At 40.6% G+C, this 27,227-nt stretch overlaps 2 protein-coding genes across 7 annotated transcripts in view; both read right to left on the bottom strand.

Moving 5' to 3' along the window:
- Positions 1-27,227, bottom strand: part of LOC124132806 (G protein-activated inward rectifier potassium channel 3-like) — a 140,844-nt gene that overhangs the window by 6,092 nt on the left and 107,525 nt on the right. The gene's annotated exons all lie outside the window — the stretch shown is intronic.
- Positions 7,070-7,771, bottom strand: LOC124132844 (keratin-associated protein 16-1-like). The gene has a single exon (XM_046496985.2). It carries the CDS (start codon positions 7,769-7,771, stop codon positions 7,070-7,072), a length of 702 nt encoding a protein of 233 aa, XP_046352941.2.

Genomic DNA, 27,227 nt, shown 5'->3' with positions numbered 1-27,227 from the left:
ATGGTAAATAAAGCAGTGTCTTAGTGTAAAAAGTACCGCTAACAGCTTCAGTAGCAGAGCCATTAGTGATGTCATTTGATTGTGATGTCATGGTAACCAATGATGTCACAATGGTCTGCAAAGCATTGTGATGCAATTTCATTGCAGTGATATCTACAATGTAGATATCACTTGATCTTGCCCAAGCATATCTCCTGGGGGAGCAAGTTTTTTATGATAAAACATATTTACAAGAACTTCATCTTCATTGGCTTCAGTCATTTCAAGTACCAAGCTGTCAACACAATATTTACAAAATATCTCGCGTCAACAGTATGGCAGTGAAATGGGGTATGATTGACTGCATATCAATCTTTTCCCTATGTACCTAAGCAGCTACAGTGACCAAAGAAGCGTCAATGACAAGCAGCAATTAGGACTCTACCATCAAGACTACTAATATCAACATTTGAAGAATCTATCTTCAAGATTTCAAACTAGCTATTCCCCAATGTTAGTGCTTCCCCAACCAAGATCCTGGAATTTCAGACAGAGTGATACATCTCCAATATCTACAACACTGCAAGAGACAATAGAAGATCCATTCTACTAGTCAGGCAATCATCTGCTGAAGTGATACCCAGATTCTCCACCAGATCATAATGAACAGCATAAGTAATGTGTGGTATGTGTGGTATGTCTGGTATGGTGTTTTTGGTACAGATCAGATGAAGAAGACATGATTGTCATTTTGTTATCAATATTTTATGTCTGTTTCAGTTACTTTCAGCAGTGATCCATAAACACCTGATATAAATAAATGTTTACTCGCCATATGTAAGTAATAAGTAAGTTAAACCCATGCTTTCATTGGTGCATCAGTCAATATACTTTTGGTTTTGTTTGTGAATTTCAACAATGAAACTGTAGGGCCAATGGCCGACACACCAAGGAAAGGTAACTCTTGTACATCCAATTCCATGTGCTATTGTTTCCAGCGAGTCTTATTTAAGGCATTATTTCCCTTGATCAACTGATTTTTTATCCATGACAGATAAATCAATAACTCAGGAACAAATTTAAGAATTGGTCTTCAGACTTTTTGTAAACAAATGTTTTCAAATGTTTGAATCCTATTTCAATAACAATAGATGATAATCTTTAAAGAAAAGTTGTCAAGATTTTCTCATTCTCAACCATGTTCCTTTCCCATTAGACTAACACCTAGTCTCTGAAATGAAAATATTTTAGAGAAAAATTTGTTGTTCAATTATCTTAATGACCCATAATAAAAAAAGGAGGCCAGAGGCTGTTCATTTGAAACTGCAGTAATCTAGACTTACAGGGGATAATATTTATTTCACGGTCTGTATGACAGACTACTTTCCATCAGCTGGCAGCCTGCCAATCTAGCAGCTGAAATATTGAAGAGGGAGCAAACCGATGTGGAAAGGGGGTAGGGGAGGGGTACCCCCTGGACAGGCGAGGTGCTATTTCGGTCTTCGTCTTACACGCTTTACACACAATTTGACTTCCCTCTTCAAGAGTGAGTCAAGATCAAAGCAGCAGGTTACATGGTACATACATGTCTCAAGTGATTACATCCAGACACAACAGTTTGAAAAAGAATCTTCAATCCTCAAATTTACAAAATAAACACTTTATAAATACACATCCCCCCAAAGAGACAAGTAATACGTGCACTCAGTATCAAGGGCCTTCCAGGGAGGAGGCCAATGTGGTCCAATTGCTTCCTGTAGATGCATCTGATGTGTTATGACAGATGGGGGTTTGTCATACCTTTCATGTCTAAACAAGTGGTGGCTAATACTGAGTTAGTGAGTGAGTATAGTTTTACGCCACTTTTAGCAATATTCCAGCAATATCATGACGGGGGGGCTCACCGGAAATGGGCTTCACACATTGTACCCATGTCGGAATCGAACACGAGTCTTCAGCGTGACGAGCGAACGCTTTAACCACTAGCCTACCCCACCGCACTGGCTAATACTGTCTTATCACATATCTGCAACTGCTTTTTGAAACACTGTCATACACTGTAAAATTTCCTGTTTAAGCCATGTCTCTCCATAACATGCGTAGGTGTGTGTTTACTTAATATGTCGTCCATACCACAGCATAATGTCAATATTAGAGCTGTTATGTCCATATCAGAGCTTTTATGTTGATCAATAATAACACAAAACTCGAACCAATAACTACCTAATGATACAGACATGTTCTCATGTACCAAACTATGCACATTTCAGTTTATTCTTAACCCAGAAATAATAGTGAGTGAGTGAGTTGGGTTTAACGCCGCTTTTAACAGTATTCCAGTCATGTCACGGCGTGTCAGCTTAATGTTGGAGGAAGGCCCGAAGTGATGCAGGTCTGACGTTTATCACTTCAGTGAAACCCATGAGCACAGGTATGGTGCTGACAAACCTAGAAACATAATCGGGGCGAACCGGGATTCGAACCCACAATCATAGGTTTCTGGCGTGCCCAAGGGACGCAACTCTGCACAGCGAATCACGGCGCCTTAGACAACTGGGCCACCCGTGCTACCCCCAGAAATAATAAGGGGCGGTTTGATTCAATGGCATGACATCATCATCATGGTTTTAAGTTAAAAAACTAACTAAGGATGATATCTTCTTGTAACAAAATACAAAAAAAGTTGAAACTGAGTAAAAATAATGTGATTAAGTGTGTTTCAACTGAACAGTGTATAAAACATATCCGTCTTCAGCTAACTGACAAACCTGAGACTTGCATGTTACGTTAATGAATCGATCTGAAACAAAGTAAACCTACACACAATCATCCGTGTTGACAACCAGAACATTTACACGTAATTCAACCTGATTGTTGTATCACAATCCTAAAGTTGTCCAATTTCCTTGCTAGGATTTGACAGACATACATAATGATTAAACACTTCCCCAGACACCATGTGGTGATCGTAAGTTAATCCAACTGACCGCATGACGTGTGTGACAGTGGGTAAACACGTAAAGGTCAGTGTGGAGGAGTTGTCCAACTGATGTGATTACAATGTCAATACGACATCCAGGGCGTACTCCGTGCTGTCTGCAACCATAATTGTGGTACCGGCAAACTTCTAACATAAAACAACTTGTCCAGAGGAAATACAAGGTGAAGGACAGGGGGGCACCAATGAAACCAGGAGTGAGTTGTGTTTAATGTCGCCATTAACAGTATTCCAGTCATATCATGGTGTACCAGCTTAATGTGGGAGAAAAGCCCAAAGTAATGCAGGTCTTAGACATTTACAACTTCGGTAAAACCTACGAGGACAGGTATGGTGCTGACAAACATAATTGGGCGAAACAGGATTCCAACACACAATCATAGGTTTCTGGCGTGCCTAAGGGACGCAACTCTGCACAGCAAATTGCGGTGCCTCAGACGACATGGCCACCCATGGCCCTTTCCAATGAAACTGTTTTTAAAATGTGTGACGCAGGGAATACAAAAAAGTTAAGATAATCAATTTGGACCATCAGGATGAAGAGATTTGATAGAGTACCAATAATGCTGTGTAAAAAATCATTGCAAAGAACTCAAGTCAGGGCAACTGAACACACCAAACGTCTCTTCCAAACCTGATTTTTATTCAAAGGTTTCCGAAGACTAGCTTGAGAGTTTGTCAAGGAGTGGGGAAGACCTCAGCAGACTTTACATGTGGGATATTGGAGCTGAAATATCTATACAATGTTTATCTCAATTACCTTGAATCTTTCCCCAAATATCCTCACTCCATCTCCAGAGCTGAGAGCTAGTGGCTCTGACAGAGAACCATTAAGATCTATTTACTCACCAATTTACCAGCAAATACTATGATGGAAGGGAAGTGAAACCTACAAGCTATTTCACATAGAGGGACACCGACACAAAATCGACATGGACTCTAATTTAGTCTTTCTCTCGAGATTCCTTTATCGTGTCTCCGGACTGATGTTTTGCTCCCCGTAGAGGCAAGACAGTGAGCAATCTCATGGTGTATCTATGACGTCAGTCCAAACTACTGAAGTAAACATTGGCTATCCTTCCGACCTGGCAAATACACATGGGTTTCGGTTCAGGAAATTGCCAAATACCTGTTTCGAAAAGATGTTTTGGGATCATGTTAACACAGCTTGAAACAAAATATCGAAAGTAAATAACTTCATATAACCAGATTCTAATTTGGGATGGAAGTCAATGTTTTCAAAATCTGATTTCTTGTCTAGTGTCAAAGATTGATAGTTTCTCTATTAACAATCAATTCCACGTTAACGCTTCGTTAATGTGGTCGAAACATTTATAACATAATAATGGTTTCTGAGCTCTCATCACAAAGCCTGTCTATATTTTTACCACTATTATGATCAACATGTCTTTTTGGTCTAGTCTTTCTTTTCAATCAACACCCTGTAACAAGTACGAAAACAGCTTTAGAAGGGTTAGAAATAAATTGAGAAAGTTGGATGTAACTTCAAACAATATTTCAGCACTATCACAGCTAGACACTACAAGAATGGGCTTTACATATCATAATCATGATTGGAGGCAAACCCGGATCTTCAGCACGAACACTGTAGCCACTAGGCTACCCCATCAGCCCAGACACTAAGATACAATTTGTGTCATTGCAATGATTTCCTGAAACATCCTAAGATGAAACTAAAACAGTATATGTGGATGTAATCAGATTTATTAATATTACTGCTCCTTAAGCCAGCACAGAACACATACTACTTAGCTTCACTTATTGAATAACAAGTGGAGGGGATCAAAATCACAGGATTTCAAATGCCTTAATGTCTAGTAGGAGGGAGGAGACCAAGGAAGGAGGAAGAAGGGGAAGAAAGGGGAGGATGAGGATGGAAGAGGGGAGGAAGAGGGAAGGAGGAAGATGGAAGGAAACGGAGGAAGGGGAAGATGGGAGAGGGGGAAGATGGGAGAGGGGAAGGAAGGTAGGAGGAAGAAGATGGGGAGGGGAAGAAAGGGGAGGAAGAAGATGGGAGAAGGGGAAGAAAGGGGGAAGGAGGAAGATGGGGGAGGGGAGGATGGGAGAGGGGAAGAAAGGTAGAAGGAGGAAGATGGGGGAGGGGAGGAAGGGGAAGATGGGAGAGGGGAAGGAAGGTAGAAGGAAGAAGATGGGGGAGGGGAGGAAGGGAAAGATGGGAGAGGGGAAGGAAGGTAGAAGGAGGAAGATGGGAGAGGGGAGGAAGGGGAAGATGGGAGAGGGGAAGGAAGTTAGAAGGAGGGAGATGGAGGAGGGGAGGAAGGGGAAGATGGGAGAGGGGAAGGAAGGTAAAAGGAGGAAGATGGGAGAGGGGAGGATGGGAGAGGATGGGAGAGGGGAAGAAAGGGGGAAGGAAGAAGATGGGGGAGGGGAGGATGGGAGAGGGGAAGGAAGGGGGAAGGAGGAAGATGGGGAGGGGAAGAAAGGGGGAAGGAAGAAGATGGAGGAGGGGAGGAAAGGGGAAGGAGGAAGATGGAGGAGGGGAGGAAAGGGGAAGGAGGAATATGGGAGAGGGGAAGGAAGGGGGAAGGAAGAAGATGGGGAGGGGAAGAAAGGGGAGGGGAAGAAAGGGGGAAGGAAGAAGATGGAGGAGGGGAGGATGGGAGAGGGGAAGGAAGGGGGAAGGAGGAAGATGGGAGGAAGGGGGCAGGAAGAAGATGGAGGAGGGAAAGATGGGAGAGGGGAAGGAAGGGGGAAGATCGGGGAAGGGGAGGAAGAAGATGAGGAGGGGAAGAAAGGGGGAAGGAAGAAGATGGAGGAGGGGAGGAAGAAGGTGGGGAGGGAGGATGGGAGAGGGGAAGGAAGGGGGAAGGAGGAAGATGGGTGAAGGGGAGGAAGAAGATGAGGAGGGGAAGAAAGAAGATGGGGGAAGGGGAGGAAGAAGATGAGGAGGGAAGGATGGAAGAGGGGAAGGAAGGGGGAAGGAGGAAGATGGGTGAAGGGGAGGAAGAAGATGGAGGAGGGGAAGGGGAGGAAGAAGATGAAGAGGGAAGGATGGGAGAGTGGAAGGAAGGGGGAAGGAGGAAGATGGGTGAAGGGGAAGAAGAATGTGGGGAGGGGAGGATGGGAAAGGGGAAGGAAGGGGGAAGGAGGAAGATGGGTGAAGGGGAGGAAGAAGATGGAGGAGGAGAGGAAGGGGAGGGGAAGGAAGGGGAAGGAAGAAGATGGGTGAAGGGGAGGAAGAAGATGGAGGAGGGGAGGAAGGGGAGGGGAAGAAAGGGAGAAGGAAGAAGATGGAAGAGGGGAGAGGGGGGAAGGGGGAAGGGGAAGAAAGGGGTTTGCAATAGTCTGACATGGCACAATTTGAGACATAGATTACTATTATCCTTGCTCTGTGAGTACCAAGCACATGGTCATGTGTTTCACCTTCATGGTGAAGGCCATCAACCTGCATCAGTATATTTGAAGTACTGTTCAAAGTGCCATTTAACCCAAATCACTTACTCTATCACAACGTTTTCACAGAAGACATATGACCTTCCTCCACCAATATGACCGGAGTGATCAGCATTGTTCATCCGCAAAAGTGTTAAGATAATAAAACAATGAGCTGCCTGTGTACCACCTACTCTTCCTGGTCAGCAGAGGTAATTGGCCATCTTACTGGGCTGACATGCTACAAAACGACATTCTAGTGTACTACACTGAGATATTGATCGGGCCTGTGAGGCAAAATGTCCAGGGTCGTATGCCCCATACAGATCAAGTAGGTTCCGACACCTGAGACTGGGGAGACTGAACATTGTGACATATGCGACAAGGGAAGTTCGGACACCTGAGACTATGGAGGTTCTCACATGAGACTGGGGCGGTTGACACATGAGACAGTAGGTTGACACATGAGACTGGGGAGGTTGACACATGAGACAGGGGAGGTTGACACATGAGACGGGGGAGGTTCTCACATGAGACTGGGGCGGTTGACACATGAGACGGGGGAGGTTCTCACATGAGACTGGGGCGGTTGACACATGAGACGGTAGGTTGACACATGAGACTGGGGAGGTTGACACATGAGACAGGGGAGGTTGACACATGAGACGGGGGAGGTTCTCACATGAGACTGGGGCGGTTGACACATGAGACGGGGGAGGTTCTCACATGAGACTGGGGCGGTTGACACATGAGACGGTAGGTTGACACATGAGACTGGGGAGGTTGACACATGAGACAGGGGAGGTTGACACATGAGACGGGGGAGGTTCTCACATGAGACTGGGGCGGTTGACACATGAGACGGTAGGATGACACATGAGACTGGGGAAGTTGACACATGAGACGGGGGAGGTTGACACATGAGACTGGGGAGGTTGACACATGAGACAGGGGAGGTTGACACGTGAGACAGGGGAGGTTGACACATGAGACAGGGTTAACACATGAGACAGGAGAGGTTGACACATGAGACAGGGCAGGTTGACACATGAGACTGGGGAGGTTGACACATGTGACTGGGGAGGTTGACACGTGAGACAGGGCAGGTTGACACATGAGACAGGGAAGGTTGACACATGAGACAGGGGAGGTTGACACATGAGACAGGGGAGGTTGACACATGAGACAGGGGAGGTTGACACGTGAGACAGGGGAGGTTGACACGTGAGACAGGGGAGGTTGACACATGAGACAGGGCAGGTTGACACATGTGACTGGGGAGGTTGACAGATGAGACGGGGGAGGTTGACACATGAGACAGGAGAGGTTAACACATGAGACGGGGGAGGTTGACACGTGAGACAGGGCAGGTTGACACATGATACAGGGTCGGTGGACACATGAGACAGGGGAGGTTGACACATGAGACAGGGGAGGTTGACACATGAGACTGGGGAGGTTTTGACATGTTGGACTGGGGAGGACATACTCCTACATACTACAACAACAGCAGTGAGAAGCCAAGTTTCCATTCCTAGTACAAGTGAACCCAATTGCTGACAAGGAGAACATCGCGGCCAATCAAGGAAATGTTTCCTGTCCATTGGTCTGATATATTATCATCATGATAAAAACATACAACATCCCTCAGCATCTCCAAGTTCAACTGGTCCAGCTAGCTGATGCAACAAGAGCGTGGCTCGACTAGACGAGTGCTAGGTCACAGCTCCCCTCTTCGTCCATGCCTCATATTTAATCAGTCTGCTGTAAATTGCACTACCACCATCACAATATCATAGCTAGGGAGGTTATCGTGAGTTTTATCATCTGAGAAATATCAAGCTACTGTCTTAGTTAATTAGTATTTGTAGAGGCTTTGGTAAAATTGATTAATGAGGTCAGACTGATTATTCCGATATGAAAGACATGAGTGATGAATTCTGTCAATGATATAACTAGAAAAATTGGTAAGTTTTGTGTTGGAAAGTCTTGGAAAACGGACATTTAAAAAAAATAACGAATTCTACTGAATTTAGTGAATCCCCATAACCTGTGACATGACCAGTTTTCCAATACCTGGTTTACCTATTAATAAAAACCCTAATACCCTATACTAAGCAGCCCAAGAAAAATAGGAATCCATTTGTGAGTTGAAATATCGATCTCCCACCAACAGCAATGAATTCATGGACAAATGTGTAGAATGAATAGCAGTGTGTGTGTGTGTGTGTGTGTGTGTGTGTGTGCGTGTGTGCGTGTGTGCGTGCGTGCGTGCGTGCGTGTGTACGTGAGTGCGTGCGTGCGTGCGTGCGTGCGTGCGTGTGTGTGAGTGTGTGACATGGTATGTCTGATCACGGTGTTGTTTTATGACTGTGATGTCACAATGACACAATCACAATGAAACACCAAAACTAAGTAATTTCGGAGCTTCATTTGCATATATATGTTATGTCAATGAGGTATTTTTAAAATTTTATATTTTCATGGTATGGATATTAACATTAACAATCTGACACAGGGGTCCCCCTGTTGATAATAAAGGCATCCATGTATGCACACTGCTATAAGTAAAATAATCTTGAATGAGGTTAAACCCCATTTCACCTCACCATGATCTGTCTGCACCTGTATCGCAGGGTAAGTTCACACAGTAAGTCGCACAAGCGATTGAGCCACCCAATTCCTACATTGCAACAAAGGCCCTGAGAAAAGGCATTGAGAAAAGGCATTGAGAAAAGGCCCTGAGAAAACAATATATGTTGTAAAGATGTAATCAATTACCTGAAAGCCATGAATTAATGGACATAAACCACAGGAGGAAAAACTACTTGACTCGAACTAATCTCATCTGGAAATGATTTTCTTAAAACTGGGTCTGTTATCAATTTTGAGGCAGTAGGAGAGAATTATCATTACCAGACAGAATCAATGGCATCAGTGACAAATTAGCATCATCAAATATAACCTGCTAATGAAAGAGCTAATGCATAGTAGGAAGCAATGACATATTAACAAAATCAAAACCAATCTTGAATACAGATTCTAGTTTCCATGGCAACCTCAGTCTGAGCGCTGCACACCCAGTTTTATTTAGTGAGCGGTATTGTTATATACTCAGTGTATCCTATCAAAATATCATTAGTTAATTTACAGTCACATAAGGTCCTAAAGCTAGATTCAGACAATGAATTATGGAAATCTAGAGGTCTGAAATAACTGGGAAAGTAAAGTAGGAAGAAAATGTCAATATAACATGACATCACAATTAACTCCATCATTGAAAATAGAACAGAAAGCTGGGAGATGAGGCAGATATTGTGAATGTGTATTTCTGGGCAAATCAAAGAGATTAATACAGAGAAATTTTTCCTCTTTTCTCTTTTGTTTACAATCATGGCTGAAAAATAGTACAGCTTTCTTCAGAGAATATTCTTTGGTTTCAAACATTGTCATTTTGAACCTTTCTGGATTGACCTAAAACACTGTCCTCCATCAAAATAACAAATTTATTCTGAGTGTTTAAATAAGTTTTGCTTAACGCCACCTTGGGCAGTATGTCAGTTATATCACAGTGTGTCAGATTGATGGGGGTTCAGTTAATATTTATAGTCACATCGGCAATATTTCAACCATATCATGTGATGTGGGAGGAAAGCCTGATGTGATGAAGGTCTTAGACACTGTCCACTTTGGTGAAAACCCACAAGCATGGCAGTGGTGCTGACAAATCAAGATATGTAATTGGGCTGATTCTGTGTTTCGAACCCATGAGCAAATAGGTTTCTGGTATTCCTAAGGGAGACAACTCTTCACGGTGAATTGTCGTGACTGAGACAACTGGTCCAATAAAAACTATAAACATGCGACGCAAAATTTAAATCAGTTTCAAGACTGGAAACTACTCAAATTCTTTTATTCTTTAACTTAGGCTGTAACCGTTGCGAAAGGATTATCAATACCTCATATGTGATCAGACTTCAAAGAGAGACATCAAGTGCAAAACCGAATTCCAGCGGTTTCAGCACAGTCATAGGCACACATCTCATCAATGTCTTTTTGGTTAATAAATCATTTTGAATTTATTATTTCATTTATTTGGCCCCATTACATATTTACCTTACAGTTATCACATTCCAGCAGTGAATCAATGTCATAAAACCATCTAACCAGATTCTATTCCTATTAAATTCTGACGGAGAGCAAACAAACTCTCTCTTCTGCTTGCTTTAAAGAAGGTGATCAAAGGTTGGTTACATTACTGCACTGACAGAGGCCAAAATAGCTGTGAGGACATAAACAAACTTCAAGGAATGTTGGAAGTTGAATCTTACAAGTTCATTTCAATTTCTTTACTGGACTTTGAAACACATGTGACTCTAATCTTCAATCCGATCAATAATGACAATGAAGCTGTAGAGTCACCAAGTCATGGTTTAGAAGTAGGTTGGCTGGTTTGTTGTTTAATGCCGCACTCAGCAATATTCCAACTACATGACGGCGGTCTGCAAATTATCAAGTCTGACCAGATTGATATGATGATCATCGATATACCAGAAATACCAGTGTTCTAAAACAGAAATTTGCCTGCTATTTGTCTATTTCGCACACTAAAATATCAACTAGCTGAAATATGGGTTGATTTTGCATACTAGAACTATTTGCTTGGTTGAGTATGAGTATGCATACTTGTTTTCTGAATACGTTACTTGTTTTCTGAATACGTTACTTGTTTTCTGAATACGTTGTCGACTCATACTCATCCTGTGAATAGTTTAAGTGTGCAAAATAGACAAAGAACATACCCATTTCTATGTTCTTGAAAACACATACCGTATTTTCTTGAGTATAATGCGCACCCACCTCTAGCGGATTCAATATTTTGGAAAATAAATAAATTCGGATACCAAGCGCAGAAACAAATTTACACCATACCCCTTTAGCGAAGTCCAGTATATTTGGTCAGTACAAATTCGAAATTTGAGATAAAAAAATCACCACACATGTTGATTTACCGTTAACATTGTATTTTTTTGTTCTTCTAGGCATTGTTTTATATCCAGGGATTAAGATTACCTTGTGTATTTTCTCGTAAACTAAGCCGGACACAGCAATCAGCTGTACACACGTTTTCTTGGAATCTACCGGTGATTCGGTCAAGACACACCCAATGATATAACTTTACAGGATTTTAATGCAAGGATCGGCAAAAATTGTATCTGAAACTATTTTTTTTATCTGGAATAATATATTCCAATATCTTGTTAATTTAGATGCAGCTTTTACTAAACATATTTAAAATAATAATAACCCTAAGCGAAACAGCTGATCGCTATTGCCTCGTATTATTTTTTACATGGAACCAGTCTGACCAGTCACCGTCAAGGCTCCCGTGCACGTGATCGCGAGAATTATGTGTTGACATAGAATCGTCCAGCAAAAACAAATATGATTTTTAACGAGTCACAGTATGGCATTTATGATATATGTATCCATTCTCTGTCAACTAAAGTTCGTGGTTGCTGTTAATAACGGTGAGTTGTGCGATCTTCTGATCGTTTCACACACGATTTCGCCAAAATTAATTAAAACAATATTAAAAGAAATTTTGAATAAAATTAATAAAATAAGTTACAAACATAAGGCCAGATATACAAAGAACACTTTTTATAGCCAGACAGTGTAATTACGTGACTAATTTGCGTACTTCAGTATGGACTTGTTGACATGGTATTGCCGGTGTTACGTGCTCAGTGTAATGTCTTTCCATGGGGGAAAAAACATCAAAACTCATTAATTCGTGTATAACGCGCACCCCCTTCTACACAGCTGTGTTTTTTTGGAAAAAAAGTGTGCAATATACTCAAGAAAATACGGTATTCTTTTTTCTTTAGTAGGCCTGTTTGTTGTTTAAAGACACACTCAGCAGTATTCCAGCTGTATGAAGGTCATCGGTCAATAATCAAGTCTGGACTAATCATAAATCAGAGTACGATGACATGTGATCAACCAAGTCACTGAGTCTGACCACCCGATCCATTTAGTGGCTTCATATGCTAAGCATCGGTTGCTGGGGACCTATTCTAACTTGGAATCCACAAAGGGTTGGCGCCTTAACTTCCTTTCACAGCACAATGTCTGCCCTATGGACTGTTGTAAGCTCCTCTACTACTCTGAAACAGTGGCCCTGAAACTGTATAACAGTTTTGAAACAGCCCCGAAAAGAACTGCCTTATTGTTTTGAAACAGCCCTGAAAAGAACTGCCTTATTGTTTTGAAACAACCCTGAAAAGAACTGCCTTGTTGTTTTGAAACAGCCCCTGAAAAGAACTGCCTTCAGTTTTGAAACAGCCCTGAAAAGAACTGCCTTATTGTTTTGAAACAGCCCCGAAAAGAACTGCCTTATTGTTTTGAAACAGCCCCGAAAAGAACTGCCTTATTGTTTTGAAACAGCCCTGAAAAGAACTGCAATATTATTTGAAACAGCCCTGAAAAGAACTGCCTTATTGCTTTGAAACAGCCCCGAAAAGAACTGCCTTATTGTTTTGAAACTGCCCCGAAAAGAACTGCCTTGTTGTTTTGAAACAGCACCAAAAAGAACTGCCTTGATGTTTTGAAACAGCCCCAAAGCCACCGCTTTGATTCTACTGCATCACATTTGCTTTCAAACAGAAGTGGGGGCGGTTGGGTAGCCGAGTGGTTAAATCGTTCGCTTGTCACGCTGAAGACCCGGGTTCAATTCCCGACATGGGTACAATGTGTGAAGCCCATTTCTGGTGTCCCCCACCGTGATATTGCTGGAATATTGCTAAAAGTGTTGTTGAACCATGCTCACTCACTCACTCAAACAGAAGTGACCCATACTATTATTGCTTTTATTTTGATTTCCAAGAATTCCATACATTTGGTCATTGAGCTTTCTGTCACCATGCATCCATTGCATCCTTCTGATGCAGGATATTATTCCATTTACCATCACTACTCATTCCCATTGTGGAGTAGGTCGCCAACCTGAATTGTTTCCTGATTTGATCATGTGAAAGAAACAGAATCCTGAACAACAGTTGTTTAAAACATTTTTTCACTTCAATAGAAAAAAAATATAATAACTTCAAAGTTGTAATTACACTCAAAAACTAAAATCTATTGGCATTTCCATCCTGAATTGGCAAGATGCATGAATCATTAGTCTTGAAGATACTGAAAAGCCTTCAAGCTGCCAATCTATTGCTAGCGCTTTCTGGGAGCAATCAAACCAAACAAGTAGTGATGAAAAAGTTTGTAAGTGATTAATCAATCATTCTCTGTTAATTTGTTTCGGTGACACCATGACAGGAAGTGTCGTCAGCTCTCTCAATATGGCCGTCAAATACACAAATCAAACCCTTCAACAGGCATATCAGATTTCGGAAATCTCCCCTTTAATGTCAATCAAAAACAAAAGAAAAACAAATTACAGTTCTGGCAGGATCTTCCTGGATTCACTACCTTGCAGATGTACAGACTATAATGTGACCCTGACATAATCATAATTTGAAGCACAAAGGTTTATGGCATTCGTAGGTGTGTGTGCCATTTTGGTACAAAGATATATTTATGTAACCAGAGGGAGCACGGGTGGCCCAGTCGTCTAAGGCGCCACGATTCAATGTGCTGAGATGCGTCCTTTGGGCACGTCAGAAACCTATGATTGTGGGTTCAAATCCTGATTCGCCCCGATTATGTTTGTAGGTTTGTCAGCACCATACCTGTCTACATTTTTGGGTGTACAAAAAAGTATAAAGGTCAATATTGGGCAAACAATAATACATACATGAGATCCATTATATATACCAAACTGCACATAGATACTTGCAGAGGAAATCACACCAGAGGCATCGAACACATGAAAGCATTTGGGGAGGGTCAGGAAATAGGAAAATAGAGTAACAAGGCACTGTAGCTCACATGAATATTTCTGGAATATTACCTTAGATCAGGAAGGTCAACCAGGATAAAGAAGGATGAGGAAACAAAACAAGGGCAAAAGTGAGCGTGGCTCACTAATACCCCAGACCCGCCTAGTGTGTCAGTAGTTTCAAATTAAATAATGGTTAGGGTTTGGGTTTGAAAAATTCATAAAAAAATGGAAAATTAATAAAAACTTTTTTCTTTTTTCTGCACCCCTCCATATGACACAGATTATATGTACTAAGTTTGAGATGAATCCACTGAATAGTTTAAGAGAAATTGCGCGGACAATGTTTTCGGACGGACGGACAGAACCTTGGTATAACTATATACCCCCGACCTAAAAGGTCGGGGGTATAAATAAAGTCTCAAAAGACAACCTCATACTACGTTCAATATTACACATAATCCATGCATACCTGGATTTGCAGGACAAACCTGCATGTTCACAATGACTATCATGGCACAACAAGCTGACACAGTAGTAAATAGAGGTCAAAAGCCGAAGTTGTGGTGAAAAAATAAACCCCATCAAATCATCACACTAAGTTTCACACATGCAGTGATAAATGCAAAGATGAGAGCAATGAGCAAAGGGAACATTATCTATATGACAGCAGTGTATAAATTAAGATCAGAATTTGGTGAGCAATGTTTGGAGACACCATAGCTGGGATAATGCAAACTTTCAGCTTCATAGCTTGAAGTCTTTGAGGAGATGTTGAAAACATGTTTTGTTTGTTTGTTTGTTGTTTAACGCCGCACTCACCAATATTCCAGCTATATGATGGCAGTCTGTAAATAATCAAATCTGGACCAGACAATCCAGAGATTGACATCATGAGCATCAATCCACGCAATTGGGATACCATGATATACATCAACCAAGTCGGCGAGCCTGCCCGCCGAACCTGTTAGTCGACTTTTACGACAACCATAGTCGTTTTTTACAGCAAGCATGGGTTGCTGAAGAGCTATTCTACCCCGGATCTTCACAGGTCTGAAAACATGTTATTGACGGACAGACAACCAGATAACTAGACAGACACATGAAGACAGATTGGAATCTGTGCGCACTTCTTGGAGACACCATAGCTGGGATAATGCCAATTTTCAGGCCTTGAATATGTAACTGTCTTAGACTAAAGTATTCATGACTGTTTCATATGAGAGAAAAGCATATTGGGGATAGAAAATATGTCACATGAATCTCCTGTAGCATCAACAGGACTTTCCTGAATACACATTATTCAAGGTTCTGGTGTCATCACTGATTGTCAGTGATGCATTCATATATCATTCACTACTATTTTGCCTTTTACGCCCAATGGAATCTGTTTTGGTGGTTATTCTTTGGTGTTGACATATATATTTCAGGACATATTCAATACTGAAACAGCCGTGACCAGAGACCATAAACCAATATATTCTCTGCCTTGACTAAATGCAAATTTTCAGTGAAAACAGTTGCTCGTGACAAAAAACATCACCGTGCCATGGGCTGTGTGACAAGATTATGATGTATGTTGCCCTTCAGTTGACACGATTCATGGTGGACGCCCATCTCATGCCACCCAGTTGAGCTGACTCTTTTCTGGCAGATGACACTATTTTTCATCGGAACAGGGAGTCCTTTGTTTCTGGATGACAGGGAATGTATAAAGGAGGCTTTGAAGCTGGCATGTGTTACCTTTATGTCCATGATCACAAGGTTATTCACAGGACCAAGGAGACGTGTTAGCTGGGGTTACTGTCTACATCCCTGCTTATTATGCAAGTCAACAGAAATAACTGTAGAAATGATAAAGTACTTTGACATGAAGAACAATGTCTACTTTAACTGTCGCCTTGAAAATTACCAAAGACCTTGAGCGTGGTAATCATTTATTGTAGTGATCACAGTACAGCTGACCCTGTGCACTGACTGAATCCGCATTTTGGAAATAATAACTGCAAAGTGAAATGGTAATAAAACACGATCTTAACTTTTAAAAGAAAATGAATTTGCTAATGAGATTTAGGAAATAAGATCAGTACAATCCTGGCCTGTTACCTAACTGTTTCATGTGCATTGGGAATAAACAGTAATTTTCTTTGGAGCAATCAGTTTCAGATACAATATCACAACAATACCTATATCCATATTTATGTGCAGAAAAAGTGGATTCTTAATATCTAAAACTTATGAAACAACAAAAGTCTGTGCATCTCAAGAACTTTGTCTGTACTTCCTTTTACAACACTTCCTGGTTCGGATTTTTGCTGAAGGATATAACGTTGGAAGGAAGTTCCATGTCAAAATGTAATCCGAATCTATAGACATTATACACTTTCATATATTTTTTAACATGTAAACCTTAGATGCGTAATGTTTAATGTACACACCTTTTCTGCATCAATCTATGTCAGTGTGCATCCATCCATCTATCCATCAAGGCCTACCAGACATCGTTCAGACAAATACAGATGAAACCCTGACATAGATATATTAAGTTTGTGACATTTTCAATCATTTCCTTCTAAAAGAAACGTCATTAATTTACATCAAAGGCAACTCTATAATTAAAAGTTATCTTATAAAGTGGCACTATCTTGCATGAGCAATTATTTAAACAGACATAAATAAGGGTCTTCATCTAGTTTATGAAGAAAAACATTGATTATGTCTTGAGGAAAGCAGCATTGTGTATACTGTGAGTGTATTCTCCTTAAAACTGATTGTCATGTTTGCTCGTAAAGAAAGAAATGGATGGTCTATTGAGAGATATCTCCACTTCAGGTATATTATATGCCCTCTAGATATCTTTATTCTGCTATTTATTAAGTGCAAGTATTCATTCACTACGTAATTTGAAAGTGCAATGTAGTTGACAGGGCCAGTTCCACTGTACGACCTTAGATCTAAGTCTATTGTAAATCTAGTAAAAATCAGGGCCCCATTCCACAAAGCAATCTTAGCATATTCAGATAGTGTAATCCAGACTTGGCCCTGGGCCATGTTTCACAAAGTGATCGAAGCACTCAGACTGTCGCAACAATTATGACATAACTCTAACTTACAATATTTGTCGGTTAAGAGGGATTGGTACACATATCTTGAGAGTATGAAAGTCACAGCACTGATTTAATACAGTTGAGCTTATCAGTCAAGAAGTCCTCCAAACCACATTATTCAGGTATCATACAGATGTATATTTGAGGAGCCCCACACATACACCCAAGACAACAAATAAACAAAGTCATCCTTTCAGATATATGTTGCTAATAAACAATATCGGAGTTGAGCAACTTGAGAATCTAGGCCAATTTTCACATCTTGTGTTTTCATCAGGAACTATGAAGCAATAGTCATGTGAGATTATATATCCTTGAGTCTAACTGAATTCTTATTTCACTTAAATAGAATCTTTCATAATGTTTGTGATACAGTTTTGGGCCATGGTCTGGTTGTCCAAAAAAGGAATAATTACAGAGTTGTATTAGGTAGAATTGCATCCCTTAGTCATGCCAGGATCTGCTGATTGTAGGTTTGAATACCAGGTTTGTCTCCAGTATGTTTTGTCAGCATCATGTAACCCAAGACCATAGGATTCATCAAAGTGGTAAAATTCTATGACTCTTTTCTCTTCAGGTTTACCTCCCACAAAACTGTGATCAAACTGTCCCATTCTAACTACTTAGGTGTTAATGTCAGCTGAAGAAAGTAAACATTGTCTAAAACAGCATTTCAAAACCGAAATTTTCCACAGTTTATTTCTAACTTAGCCACTGCCCCCCACAAAGCATGACGACCAACCAACAAAGCCACCTATCCGTGGCGTCTGTTTCCTCCATGCAATGTTTGCTTTGCTCTCTCTGATATTTTCCCATAACTCCAGCACCTGACATTGAGTTCCGTGGTATGATGCAATAGTGACGAGGAATATCACAACAGTGCCATAGCCAAGCTAATTGGTTCACTTAAGTACGCTGCATTTCGTATTTTTTCTCAAACTAAATTAAGACGAGTTTAAAGACCAATTTAATCTGAGGTCAGATGCATGGTTGAGATCTGATATGAAAAAGATTAAGTGTGCACTGCGTGCACAGACGTTTAAAGAATCAAAATAGTCCCACTAAACCTGGACTACTGGACTTTTTATAATATGTCTAAAGATGATGCAAAACATTTATAAATTTCTTATACCTTAATAACATCAGATTAACTGACTTAACCTATTCTAGGAATATATTTTCATATTCGACCTGAAAAGTACCACAAAATGAGTGAACTGGAGGACATGACTAAACATATAGAGTGAGTGAGTGAGTGAGTGAGTTGGGTTTTACGCCGCTTTTAACAGTATTCCAGTTATATCACGGCGTGTCAGCTTAATGTGGGAGGAAAGTCCGAAATGATGCAGGTCTCAGACGTTTACCACTTTGGTGAAACCCATGAGCACGGGTATGGTGCTGGCAAACCTAGAAACATAATCGGGGCGAACTGGGATTCGAACCCACAATCATAGGTTTCTGGCATACCCAAGGGACGCAACTCTGCACAGCGAATCGCGGCGCCTTAGACGACTGGGCTAAACATATAGAAACAATAATGCCAGTAAAGATGATATGATTAGGTGCAAATGTCCTGAACTTCATAATTTCGCTGAGTTGATGGTGTTCAGTGATAACTCTTTTTCACACAACAGACTCATTGTGACCGATTATAAATACATGGCAAATTCAGCCATTTCAACATCAGAAACATCTGCATTGGTTGTTTTTGTAGTAGACCCATCATCTGTCAAAAGGCAACTGTCTAGCAGAGAACACACTGCATGAAAACATGTCAAACACAGGCATTGTTTGACTGACATATACAATGTAGGAAGGGCATTGTCTTGGATGTGGTTAGTCCCACTGGTATGGGGACTGCCTCCATGGTCTAGTGGCAGTGCATCCCCCCGGAGAGTGGAAGGTCCAGGGTTTGATCCCTGGACACGTCATACCAAAAGACGTTAAAACATGGTACTTGTTGTTACCCTGTCTGGCCTAGTCCGGACTAGTACAAGCAGCGACACACGTGCATGCACATCGCTCTATAGGTGCAATAATCTTGGACGTGACGGCAAACCCCATTTCATCTCACCTCATTAACCCACTGGTATTGTCAACCTCACTGACATGGAGAGCCTCGGTTGCCTGCCTTAGTCATGCCAGAATCCACTGATCACTGGTTAGAATCCCATTCATATTGATTATGATCCTTGGCTTGTCAGCACCATATCCATACTCATGGGTTTCAAAGTGGTGACTATCTATGATCTGTGTGGCTGTGACACAGAGACAAATAACTGAAATACTCTTCAGCGCAGTGTAAAACCCAACTCACTCACTCCAAATGTACAATCCAGGGATCTGGAAACTGGCCTATGCACCTGACTTATCAGGTTGTGATTGCTAAATGTCTGATTTGTAAAAGTGTAAACCAGACATTTTAAAATTTGCCAACGGAATATTTTCGAGAAAGTATTTGCAGGACATGAAAATCTGAGGATATCAAAACAAAGGATATAAAATAAAGAGGTGCAGCCAGACTGACATGTGTTTTTCTTGTTGATTAGTGTATACATGACTTGCATGGGTGATCGAGTGCTATCGTTTAACATCGCATTATGAGTGTTATAAAAATACATCGGATCCCTCAGGTGATAACAAACTTTAATTGGTCAATAATAATGTGAAATTTGAACTAGAATATCAGTAAACATGATAAATTGTATTTCATTTTCTCCTAAGCATTGTTATATATGCGGAAAAAAGATAACCATGTGTATTATCATGTATCATGTGTAAAATATCACTTTAAAGAATTTTTACGCAACGATCGGGAGAGAAACATAATTGAAACTATTACATATTTTATGAAAAATGATATATTCCAATATCATGTTAATTTAGTTGCAGCTTTTCCATACATATTGACAATAATATTAACAATAAGAGTAGCACTATGGATCAGCTGATTGCTATTGCCGGATATATTTTACGTATGGAACAATTTGATCAATCACCTTTGAGTATTCCCCAGACTAGCCACCCAATCCCCATTTATATGATGGTGATGAAACAGGGTTTCATGTAGTGCTTAAGGTTATTGCCCTTAATATAGCAATGTGCATCTTTCTGTGTCTGACTGTCTGTGTCTGTCTGTTTCTGTGTGTCTGCTGGTACTAGTCTGGACTTAATGGGGTTAACATCATGTTCAAGATTATTGTACTTTCATAGCAACGTGTACGCGTGTGTGTGTGCTTGTACTAGTCTGGACTAATGGCAGTTTTATAGTGTCAACCCACTGAGATACCATGCCACAGTTTAATATGGATACCCGACCTAGACAAAATACACCGACCCCGAGCCGATCAGTACTTATTTTATACCCTTAATGTCGAGCACTAGGCAGTGTAACAACAAGTACCATCTTTTAACGTCTTTTGGTATGACCCGGTTGGGGATTGGACTACTGACCTTCCACTCTGAGCTATCCACTACACCCCAGAGACGGTCTCCTTATTTAAAATGGGTAATACATCAAGCATGAGGCCCTGGGAATCTGTTCTGTACAGGAATCCCCATAGAAGGAATTGGATTTGTAAATCTATAACCTAACCTATGCATAACCAAACCTTCCATGATCAATGATTCAATCAAAGAAAAGGATCTGCAAATCTCCTTGTGCAAATCTGGTACTTCTCAATCCTTGCTGGAACTGTTCAACATAACAAAGAAAAACATTGTAGCTATGTGAATGCACTGCTTGGAAAACAGACAGTTTTTAACATAGAAAATAAAACGTTATGGTAATTCGGTCTATTTAAGCAGAAAATCAAATTTCTGTCTGTTTGAATCTGGAAAAATTTAACCGAAGCTTTTCAACCATAGGCCTCCCAAATTTCTTCTAAAACTCCAGTATTCGACACCAAAGTGAATTGTATTGAGCTGGCGTAGTGCATTATCGCAATACAGCCAACCCTTATAAGAAAACTTATTATTATTCCAATTCCTATACACTGATGGGTACGGCTGCAGTTGGCATGTTATCAGTGATACCAAACAAAACTCTCATGCTGACAATGAAACTGGTCACCATGGATCCTTGGAACCTCACCAACCTTGTGCTGTTCCAAATCAATATCCTAAGTGGGTTTTCAGATACATATATTATTTCTTAAATTATCAAAATAAAGATAGCTGGAAACAGATTAATCTCATTTGTCTCCAGAAACAACATATTCGTGTAAAGCTTGTGAATTCTTGATGATACTGTTTTTAGTGAAATCATCCAGATTAACAACTTTCCAGATTAAATGCTGATGTGAAATTGGGTTTAATGACACATTCAAGATTGTTGCACATGCATGCAGACCCTGTTTTATCCCCTTAATGCCGAGTGCCAGACAGGGATAACATGCACGTACCATCTTTTAACGTCTTTTGGAATTATGCGGCCAGGGATTCTCCAAGCAGACGATCTATATACTAGACCACAAAGGCGGTCTCCAGTTTAAATATCATGTGTATGATGTAATTTGGCTTTTATTTTTAGTGTTAGTGTTAGTGTGAGGAAGTGAGTGAGTGAGTGAGTGAGTGAGTGAGTGAGTGAGTGAGTGAGAGTGAAAATGAAGATAGTCACTTGGCTCCCTTTTATTATATTTTTATCAAGATAACTGAACAACTGTATTTTTCTGTACAATATGTTCATTTCAGAGACTAGATGTTAGTCTAGTGCATATGGGTGCATATGTCTATATACGGCTTCACTGTATATGCAAGAATAAACATTTACCACTTTCATTTTGAAGAATATTCTATCTGACCCATAGATCAGTACACAATGTGATCAAACTCTGGCAAGACCCACACAAATCTGACAAACGACATGAGAGGCCAAGTCAGTTTCCTTGAAAAAACACATTTGTCAACGCTAGACCGACAACACTGAAAAAACAAGACTTCTTCGACACCAATGTGGACACATGGGTAACCATTTGTTGTGCAGAACATCCTATAGCTGTGCCAGAATGGTAAAAAAAGTCATGGGTTCGAAACCACGTTTCCCCTTGTTGTCATCCTAGCTCTGTGAACACAGCAATATGCAGATTTCACTGAAGATGTAAAAAGATGAAGAAGCATCGAATGAAGCTTTCCTCCCACACAAAGCTCATGTTGTCACAACTCAAGTTCAGTTCACAACTGCGGCAAACCAACTCTGTCACACATCATTAACGTCACACTCCCTTATTTTCTTTGTGAGGGCGACATAACAACCACAGTCCCACTCTACATCCATGTCAATACCATCAATCTGTTGACTCTGCTGGAGATAATGAACTCTGTAATAACACAACACAGAGACCAACAACAAAAGACTGTCACATTCCTGCTGCCTCTGTATCCCCTGTATAAACATGCCCTGTCATTCACTGACTGGACTCCAGATCCTGATCAGGGTCTTAGACCCTAAACGTACCTGTCCAAGGTCATTCCAATGACAGAAAAGTACCTGCCGTTCCAATGGTAAATCAATCATGTTTATGTCAATACCCAGACAAATTGCCCACCCTACCAATCTTCTAGAACTTCTATGAACTATAATCTTTCATCCTATATTTTGAGTGACATTTCTTCATACAAAAATGCAGTATACAAGTACTTACCTGATGGACAACCTTGTTTATTATGACTGTATATACGGGAAACAGATGAGTAGGGGATAACAGTTGGGCTTAAGCAGGACATTCCTACCTTTTTCGCGAACACCTGGTGTCATCAGAGATTTTCAGTGATCCATTCATATAATTTTCATCACTATTTTGCATTGTGCGCCCAATGGAATCTGTTTTGGTAGATTATTGAGATTGATTATTCTCTGTCATTGACGATTTATAGTTACAGAATATTTCAATTATATAATGCCACATGTTTTTTCTTTATTTTGTATGGATTATTGGTGAAAATGTCAGTAGGTTGAAAAAACAAAATTAAAAATTCCAGTTTCAATCATATAATTTATTTCCTCTCGCAATTCTTCATAATATGTTGTTTTGTGAAGTTCATAAGATAAATTGTTGACAGGCCTTAAACAGAATATTTTAAATAATTTCTTTATATTAATAGACACAGTGACTAAATTCATTTTCAATACTTTACTTATTTCCGGGTGGTGGAAAACCCACAACATTTCATTTTTGTTTTTAGACATCAACTTTTAAGAGTCAGCGGATTTGTAAACCAAATTGAAAAAAAATATGGCCTAACTTCCCTGTAAGCAGATGCATGATGCTGACAACCTGAATCCTACAACCAGGACAAATAGGGGATTCAATAAAGACATCAGTGGATCTTGCCATGGGCCGCAGATGTCTGTCAGGCCTCTGGGCAGCCTGTGTCAGCCATTAAAGTAAGATCAGGTTAAGACTTGTCTTATCAAGTAACCAATGAGACTTGTCTTATGACCTCATGTAGAATTGTCAGATTGCTCATATACGCTCCGCCCCTGAGAGTGTAGCCGCTTTAAGAGTTGTTTTCTCAAAGTGTATAGTCACATGACATCTAATTATGTTTTTCAATTTTGGTTCACATTAAAAAGCAAATTTGTAAAAAATAGTTTTTGATATTTTCATTAAAACTTTAGTTGCTTACTTTGACCTTCACAGACATATGATTTCAAAAGTGTAGTTTCCTTAGATGGATCCGATTCCCTTAGATCAAAGTAGTTCCAGTAAATACATCAATTAGCTTTAGCAGGAATCTAGTATCTGCTCCATCAAGCGTCACATTCATTCATTTATTACACAAACATAAAGTCCAAGTAAATCCATTTGCAAACAACATCTCCCACAATTACATAATAAAACCATGACATCCTAACACTCTGACAAAAAACAAGTCTGTTTTCATGGGTTCTAATAAGAAGGCAATGCATGGAACTTAGTTGGAATCAAGCTTCAAGAAAACAATCTACGTCACTGACCTATATTACTGCTATAACGGCTTACGAGATGATGCAATGTGTTGCAACCAGGTGCTGTGCACCCAAAGATGAGATTCTATACAGGATCTTTATCTGGGGATTCCTGCCTACCTACATTGATAAGCCCCCACAGTCACAGACCCCGCTGGTGAATGCTGGAGAAATGTGTAATACATACAGCAATCAGAGGATGATGCAATCACGGAGAGAGCTGCACATTCTTTCTTAGGAAAACATATCAACAATACATAGTATGTTGACATGGCATTTAAATGCATGAGCATTCCTAGACTAGAACCATTCAATATGTGTCGTAACTGACTAGAGAGAAAGCTTGTTTGTTGTCTAACACAGCACTCAACAATATTCCAGCTGTATCACAGTTGTCTGTAAATAATCAAGTCTGGTCCAGTCAAGTGATTTACTTATATCATGAGCAATGATCTAAGGAATTGGAATACGATGACATGTATCTACTAAGTCAGTGAGCCTGATCACCTGATCCTGTTTGTCGCCTCCTACAACAAGCATGGGTTGGTGAAGACCAATTCTAATCTTGATCTTCACAGGGCCAGAGTAGAAAAGGATTTTAAATCATAGGATTGGAAATAAGAACCCTTCCTTGGATCCAGTGAAAAGCACCTGAGTCACGATCTTGAGTCATACAGTGAGTGGGCGAGTTGAGCTTAATGCAACTTTCAACAGTTTCAGTGCTTCTTATTGCAAAATCTCATACACCCACAAGAGTGGGTGGGTGGGTGGGTGGGAGAGTGAGTGTGTTGGAGAGTGAGTGAGTGAGTGAGTGAGTGAGTGAGTGAGTGAGTGGTGTTGTGTAAATGCTGCTTTGAATAGTATTCCAGTCATACCAAAGTGAGTGAGTGAGTTGGGTTTAACGCCGCTTGTAACAGTATTCCAATTATATTGTGGCATGTCAGCTTAATGTGGGAGGAAGCCCGAAGTGATGCAGCTCTTAGACGTTTACCACTTCGGTGAAACCCACGAGCACAGGTATGGTGCTGACAAACCTAGAAACATAATCAGGGCGAACCAGGATTCGAACCCACAATCATAGGTTTCTGGCATGCCCAGGGGATGCAACTCTGCACAGCAAATCGCGGCGCCTTAGACGACTGGGCCACCCGTGCCCCCTCATACCAAAGTGGAACCAATGAACATGGGTATGGTGCTGCCACAACCAATCATAAAAAGATATCTATACCTTATTTAAGTAACATGCCTCACAATACACCACAAATGTTGTTACACATTTATTGTATCTGATGAAATGATTCATTGTCTGTTGTAATGAATCGTCCCCTTTTCATGACAAACTAAAACAGTTCAAGTAGTCAAACAGTTTCCACAAATCAATGCATCAACGACTGACTATTTTGATGTGTTACATAAAATCAAATTGCAGAATTTAAAGAAACTAACTTCTGGGCCCACTTGCACAAAGCGCTGTTAGCATTAAGATGATCGTAACTCCCATACTTTAACATTGGCTTACAATAGTCGTTGCACTAAGATTGCTTTGCGTAAGTGGGCCCTGATCAATTTAAATCAAGAAAGACCGACTGTACATACACATCCTCTAAAGCCTAAACAGGTGCCTGACATTCTGCAGACATGATTGTACAACAAAAACCTTTATTGTGAAACCTGCATAAGACAAGACGGAGAGGCTGAGCATCTGCACAGCTGCATCCTGATGTTACAATGGATTGCACATGATCAAATGCTACCTCACCAAAAAGACCCACCATTTTCAGACAAGGGAACACCAGACATCGTGGAGATAATATCACCAGATAACAAGGCTTAAATAAGGTCTATTTCTTTCATAACTAAATATACTTCCTGCGTTCAATCCAATGTTATCTGATAACTACAGGTTTGCATTGCCTGGTGCAGTTTTCCTGTCGTGGCACGCACTGATCGACAATAACACAATTACCAAACATATTGGGTAGCATTATCAGTAGTTATCTATATGCACTGTCTGTGCTAATGTGCACTTCTTACCTCACCACCACCTACCGGTGGTCTATCAACAACCAACATGGTGGCATTCTGAACACCAGATCACTGCAGAACAGCCCATTACGAGTTGATAAACCATTACATCTAAACAACATTTCTTGGGTTCATATTTACCTCTAAACTATAAGAACTTCTGGTCAAGTAGTCAATGAGGTCAGAGAAGTGCTGTGCCACATCTGCACCGACCAAATTGCTTTCTTCTGCAACATTTGATCCCATTCAGAATTAATTTCATCTAATGAGACATTAGTAATCTTATTTTCTTCTCCCTCCAACACTGATGGGACAATCCTCAAGTTTGAACGTTCACTGATTCTAACCACCTGTTTGGAAACATGCACTGATGACAAATCAAGCGTAGGAACAGGTTTCAGCAGAAAACCTTTGCAGGATAGCGTTTAAATGTGGGATTGGCAATTTTTTTTACCAAAGAAAATAATTAAAAAACAGATCAACTTCAGACCCAGTTTAATCAGTATCATCAACCCTGTTGAAAAGAAAAGCTGGAGATGTGGCTTCTGACAGGTATTTGAGAGCAGACGTCAACTGTCTATGCCACTCCCAGCCACTTGCAGGATTACGCAGTTAATCTGCATGTTCTACTGTCTTTATGATAGCGCTTGCATCCTCTCTACAGCAAATTAACCAAATGAGGAATCAAACCTTGTCAATCAACTGAAAATTGACTGACTAATCAATCTGGCCTTGTGTCCTGCTACTCCTTTGCCTGTAGAATCCAGTGATTTGCCTGGAACCTATTTCCTGAGAAGATTGGTCCAGATGGCAGGAATCAGGGTCTGTTTTTAAAGGTCACATTGAGAAGACTCTTAGAGA

This window comes from Haliotis rufescens, unplaced genomic scaffold (assembly GCF_023055435.1).
Source record: "Haliotis rufescens isolate VD_foot unplaced genomic scaffold, xgHalRufe1.0.p SCAF_11, whole genome shotgun sequence".
NCBI lineage: Eukaryota > Metazoa > Mollusca > Gastropoda > Lepetellida > Haliotidae > Haliotis > Haliotis rufescens.
The sequence above is the reverse complement of the archived record's forward strand: the minus strand, read 5'-3'. Positions and strand labels throughout refer to the sequence as shown.

Bases quoted from the DNA above. Each gene is read 5' to 3' on its own strand.
- LOC124132844 (XM_046496985.2), bottom strand. From the start codon at position 7,771: ATGTGTCAACCTGCCCTGTCTCACGTGTCAACCTCCCCCGTCTCATGT.